The following is a 6,000-nucleotide window of genomic DNA, read 5'->3' as shown; positions in this document are numbered from 1 at the left end:
TTGCAAACAACTGGAGGAACAACAGCAGGTCAGTCTGCACCTGTGGAAGGAAATGGACTGTTGACTATTCCAGGGAAGATGGGTGGTCCTGATAAAAAGTTAGGAAGAGGAAAGCAGGTGATGGGTGTATCCAGGTGAAGGGGTGATAGGCCGATTTAGTTATCGAGATACCGAGCGCAATAGGCCCTTCTGGCCCTGAGCCGTGCTGCCCAGCGATCTCCTGATTTAACCCTACAATGTCCAATCAACCTACTAACTGGTACGACTTTGGACTGAGGGAGGAAACGGGAGCACCGGGAGGAAACCCATGTGGTCACTGGGAGAACGTACAAACTCCTTACAGGTAGTGGCGGGCATTGAACCCGGGTTGCCAGCACTGTAAAGCGTTGTGCTGACCACTATGCCATCGTGCTGTGGAGGAGGGGACAGTGAGAAAGGCTGGAAGGTGAGAGGTGGGGGCAACTGAGAGCCTCAGGTGGTGGAAAGCTAGATGGAACCAACCAGGGGAGATGAGGTGGGCAGGTGGGAGCTGTACATCAGGGTGCGTTGATGTCTCTGACTTCATGGGAACCGAGAGTGGTATGGTCATTAATACTGATCTCACATCTCTGGTGAGCAGAGCTTGGTGCTGCTGCGTGGAGTTTGCAGGTTCTGAGAGCACGGCATTGCCCCAGGAACTTCTGTCTCCTCCCACAAGCATGCCGTTGGATTATTTACCCGCAGGACTTTACCACACCATCCCCTACTGGAGGGACGGGGCAAGAAGAGGAAGTTGATGGGCATCTGTGAGGGAAAATAAGTTGCAGAGGGGAATAGAACCATGGACTCTACCTCTGTGGCTCTTCTGTTCCACTTAGCCTGTCTCACTGCCCTCCCCTGTGATCTGACGTAGATCTATCACCCCCTGCTGCCCTTTGACCATGTGCTCACCCAGACTCGTTTTTCCATTCCCCATTCTGGTTCCCCCCTCACCTCCCTCTGGTGCCCCTCCTCCTTCCCTTTCTTCCTCTCCTAACAGATTCCTTCTTCTTCTGTCCTTTACATCTCCCACCTATTCCCTCGGGATCAATAAAGTATGTCTGTCTGTCTATCTGCCCCCAGCTTCCTACTGTCGTGGTTTCTTGTGCCCCACAAACGACCAGGAGACGCAGAAGATTCTTCAAGAAGTGTTAAACTTTAATTTGCAAATCAAAGCTGAGACAGTCAGTGAGCTGGTCGCTGATTGCCCACCGATCCTTGTGCATAGCATTTTTTATAGCAATCTCCTGGTTTAGTTGTATTAGCATATCCAATCGGTCTACAGTTGCGTATCTCCAGTACATCAGCTCCCGACTTCCCACTATTGTTTCTACCCATTAACCTAATCATGTTCTAATCTACTTTTTGGGCCACGTGTTACCTCATCCCTGGTCAGTCTCATTAACACACCATTATCTTCTTATTTGGCTACATTCTTAAGTTACTGATGTGTTCAATAGTACAGAGACAATACAGAGCTTTCATTCTCCTACTAAATTGGATACATACATAGCAAATACAAAGCTGACTAAATAGTTTTGGTTACACAGTAAACGATGACTTTTCGCATTTAGACGTTACAGATGTTTCGCAAACACATGAACAGATTTTGCAACTCGTCACCGGTCCCGCCTTCCGCCGCGCTTGATTGGGCGCCGTTATAACGGACTCCCCCTTTCCCGCGCTTGATTGGTCGGTTTTGTAACCGGACCCCACCTCCGCCGCGCTGATTGGTCGACGGGTTGGAACGCCGAGGACCACGCAGTCGCGGGAGGTCGGAGCCGCTGCGAGATGTTTCTCTGGATTGTTACGTTGTGGGGCTGTTGGGCAGGTAATGGGGCAACGTTGTTGAGTGTGGGGGCAGTGGGATAGGGTACGTGGGGACGGGATTGGGAAATGTATGGATGTGCGATTTGGCAGCAGGAGTGTTTTGCAAACGGGGAGAAAATTGAGAAATCCGATGTGCAAAGGGACTTGGGAAGTCCTTGTGCTGGATTCCCTAAAGGTTAACTCTCAGGTTACCTAAGGAAGCCAAATGCAACGTTGGCATCGCTCAAAATCAGATTTAAAATCACCGGCGTATGTCGTGGCAGCAGCAATCTATGATAATGAAAAATCTAAATTTTACAGTAAGAATTGTGTGTAGCAATGGAAAGAGTGAGAGAGAAAAATGTAGTGTTCATGGGTTCAGTGGCCAATCGGATGGATGGCTGAGGGTTAGGGATTCCCAGAGAACTAGAACATGAAAGCAGGGATGTAATGTTGAGGCTTCATAAAGCACTGCTGAAGCCTCAAAGTACACTGCAGATGCTGTGGTCAAATCAACACGTACAAACAAGCTCGATCAATTCAGCAGATCGGACAGCATCCGTTCATCCAGCTTGTTTGTACTGGTGAAGCCTCACTTGGAGTATTGGGAGTAGTTTTAGGCTCCTTAGCTAAGAAAGGATGTGCTGGCACTGGAGAGGGTTCAGGGATGTTCACAAGATTGATTCAGGGAATGAAAGGGTTAACATACGGAGTGTTTGATGTCTCTGGGCCTGGTATCATGGGGGAGGAGGTGGATTAGCTTGCTCCACCTTCCATTTCTTACTTGGAGCAAGACCTTAGTCTTTGTTAAAATTCTGGTTAAAATAGAACAGCAGAAACCTGATTGGATGAGGATTAACCAATCAGGAGAGATGGACAATGGGGGTATAAACACCACCAGACTAGACAGGCCCAGGCATCATCCCTGATGAAGATGGCAGGGTTTGTCATTGAAACATCGGTTAAAATTGATACCTGTACCCGGCTGGAAGCCCGAGAAGAGTTTATTTGTAATATACGCTGGGAAAGCTCTAGATCCTTTTCATATAAATAAGTCAGAAGGGAAAGGTCAATTCTGATAGGGCAGATGTTGAGGAGCTTTGACCCTGCCGTTAGTTAGAGATACAACACGAACAGGCCCTTCTGGTCCTTTGATCCGTGCTGCCCAGCATCTCCCGCTTTAACTCCTAACCTAATCACAGGACAGTTTATAATGGCCATTTTGGGCTGTGGAAAGAAACTGGAGCACCCAGAGAAATTCCCCACGTCCCAGAGGGAGAATGTACAAACTCCTTCCAGCTGATGTAAGATGTCCTGCTGAAGGGTCCCGGCCCGAAACGTCGACTGTACTCTTTTCTGTAGATGCTGCCTGGCCCGCTGAGTTCCTCCAGCATCTTGTGCGTGTTCCTCACAGCTGATGCCGGGATTGAACCCCAAACTCCGAACTGTAACAGTGTCACGCTAACCGCTACACCACCGTGACAATTGTTGGTCACCCAGCTACAGGAAAGATGCCTTTGAGCAGGAAATAGTGCTGTTGAGATTCACAATGATATTCATAAACAAGAGAAAATCTGCAGGTGCTGGAAATCCAGAGTAACAGGCACAAAATGCTGGAGGAACTCAGCAGGCCAGGCAGCGTCGATGGAAAAAAAGTACAGTCGACGTTCCGGGCTGAAACCCTTCGGCAGGACTGGATACAAGGGACGTATAAGACATATATGCAGTATAGGGAGGGAGGGTAGGCTCTTGATCAAGGGTTCCCAACCCGGGGTCCACGGACCCTTTTGGTATTAAGCAGGTTGGGAACCCCTCCCTCAGAGATGTGAGACTAAGGGAGTGATCTTATGGAGTTTTATGAAATCATAAGGGGTGCAGATAGAACATGCAATCTTTTCAAAAATTTGAATGTAGTTTTATGGAGAGAAGGGAAAGATTTGAAGAGGACCTGAGGGGCAACTTTTTCATCCATGGAAAACTCTGCTGGAGGAAGGGGCTGAGGGAGGTACAACACGGTGTTTGATGACATTTAGACAGGTAGACAAATTCAGAGGAATGTGGGGTCAAAATCAGACCAGTGGGACCAGCGTCGATGGGGATCTTGGTTAGCATCGACGCGATGGGCTGAAGGGCCTGATTCCAAGAGGGTGAGTCTCGAGACTGTGACTCTTCACGGCAGGAAATCAGGAGCTGGGGGGGGGGTCATGAGACCGGATATGGAGAAATCCTTTCCCTCGATGGCTTGTTAATCTTCAGCTAGAGGGCAGTAGTGGAGCATCACTGATGAGATGAAGTCTGGGAGCATTGGGGGAGATCGTGGGATGTGAGGACCTGACTATAAACGCAGGGGATGGGATCAGACAAGATCTCAGTGTGAAGATCTGGGCGCTCCCATATATACATGCATACTCTGCGTCGTGGTGCCTATTGACCCTCCTTATCAGCGGGTTCTGTGTGAGCGGATTCAACCAACCGCAGATCGGGAAAACCTGGAAGTTCTCTCTCCAGTACTCGTCGTTTGAGCATTGTTCGCCTCGCGTCTCGTTCAGTCGCTACTTTGTTTCTGTGAAAAAATGGCTCCTAAAAAGCTACTTGTGTTGTGTGCGAGAGGAAGGAGTTTAAGGCTAGTAAGGGACGGCTGGGTAGCTATGTAAAGCGCTACAGCCTCAAGAACTGAAAGATGACGGGAGAATCGGCATCAGAGTTCCCAGAAGAGCTACGATGGTTGCGTCTGTAATGAACATATACGGACTTTTTTCTTGTCATTATTCCCTAAACAATACAGTATAACAACTCTGTACATAGCATTTACATTGTATTAGGTATTATAAGTAATCTAGAGATGATTTAAAGTATCCGGGAGGATGTGCGTGGGTTTTGTGCAAATTCGCCATTTTATATAAGGGACTTGAGCATCTGTGTTTTTTGGTATCCGTGAGGGGTCCCGGAACCAATCCCCCGTGGATAAGGAGGGCCGACTGTACTTTACGTGGGTTTGTTGTCTTGTACGTGCGAGCACTGGGCCCCAAGCTGCAGTGTCGGGGTGGGGGGAGTATCCACGTGACCGTTACTGTGTGATTGTGATCTTGTGGGCGTTTACTGTGTGAGCCCTTAGATAATGCGTCTTTGCACCATGACCCCAGAGTAATGCTGTCTCGTTTGGCTGTATTCTCATCAGGTTAAGTCTGAATAGAATTGAACTCTTGCCCCTCCCCCCCAGGTGTGTTTAAAGGTTTTCCTGTCTTATAATTCAGTCTCGCTGAAGGCCTGTATGCACAATGATATCTAAAATTGGAACTCGCACTAAAATTACACAACTTGCATCTTTACACCTGCAAAGCCAGCGCATGAATTTTTTAATATAACTTAGCCGACGAGTTGAGACTATTTAACTGTATCCCTGGCAAAGAGCTTTGAAAATAATCCATTTCGTAACAGATCGCTCCAGCTTCTTCCCATATTGTGTTCGAAGGAGCTCCATGTGAGGTTTATATGTTCTCCCGGTCACTCAGCTCCACTTCCTTCCCCAAATGTGAGAGATTGGGTTAATTGTGTAGGTGAGGGTTAGAATCCAGAGGTAGCTGGGGCAACGTATGGAGAAAGAAAACTGCCCAGGGTAGGATTAGTGCTTTATATGATATTTGTATCATTCATGATATGGGAAGACTTAACTATATTGTACTTATTGCTTGTGTATCCTTTTATGTTCAATTTAATTTTGTAATCCCAATAACTATGTATTAATCTTATCGTGTTGATATTAATAAAAAGATTGCAAAAGAAAAGGATTAGTGCGAGAAGGTGCTCGATGATCAGCAAGAAGTGGGGCACCAAAAGAATCAGATTATTAGAATCAGAATCACCGGCAGCTGTTGTGAAATTAGTTAACGTTGTGTAGCCGTGCAACACAAATCTTGATAATATAGGAAAAGGAACAGGTGCCAAGCTGCACATGAAGGCCAGGAGCTGGACGTGGTCAGAGGCAATCTGAGATGCACGTTGGAAGCATTTAATGGGAGCTTATCCCTACTACCTCCCCCGGCTATACCAATCTTAGGAACCAGTGTGAATCTATTAACTTCTTAGTGAAGTTAAGTCATTAAAGAAGAAAAAATAAATAAAGGTAATTTCACGTAGTGCTAAGCACAGGTAGTGAACTCAAGATTCAGAAAC

At 47.2% G+C, this 6,000-nt stretch overlaps 1 protein-coding gene across 1 annotated transcript in view; it reads left to right on the top strand.

Moving 5' to 3' along the window:
• The first annotated feature begins 1,762 nt into the window (after window positions 1-1,762).
• Window positions 1,763-6,000, top strand: part of LOC140715852 (digestive cysteine proteinase 2-like) — a 45,024-nt gene continuing 40,786 nt past the window's right edge. The window contains exon 1 of the mRNA XM_073028297.1: window positions 1,763-1,849. Coding sequence (XP_072884398.1) covers window positions 1,810-1,849 — 40 coding nt within the window. The 5' untranslated portion in view covers window positions 1,763-1,809. The remainder of the gene's footprint in view (window positions 1,850-6,000) is intronic.

Source organism: Hemitrygon akajei, chromosome 24 (genome assembly GCF_048418815.1).
Source record: "Hemitrygon akajei chromosome 24, sHemAka1.3, whole genome shotgun sequence".
In the NCBI taxonomy this organism is placed as follows: Eukaryota; Metazoa; Chordata; class Chondrichthyes; order Myliobatiformes; family Dasyatidae; genus Hemitrygon; species Hemitrygon akajei.
This window is presented reverse-complemented; position numbering and strand designations above follow the sequence as displayed.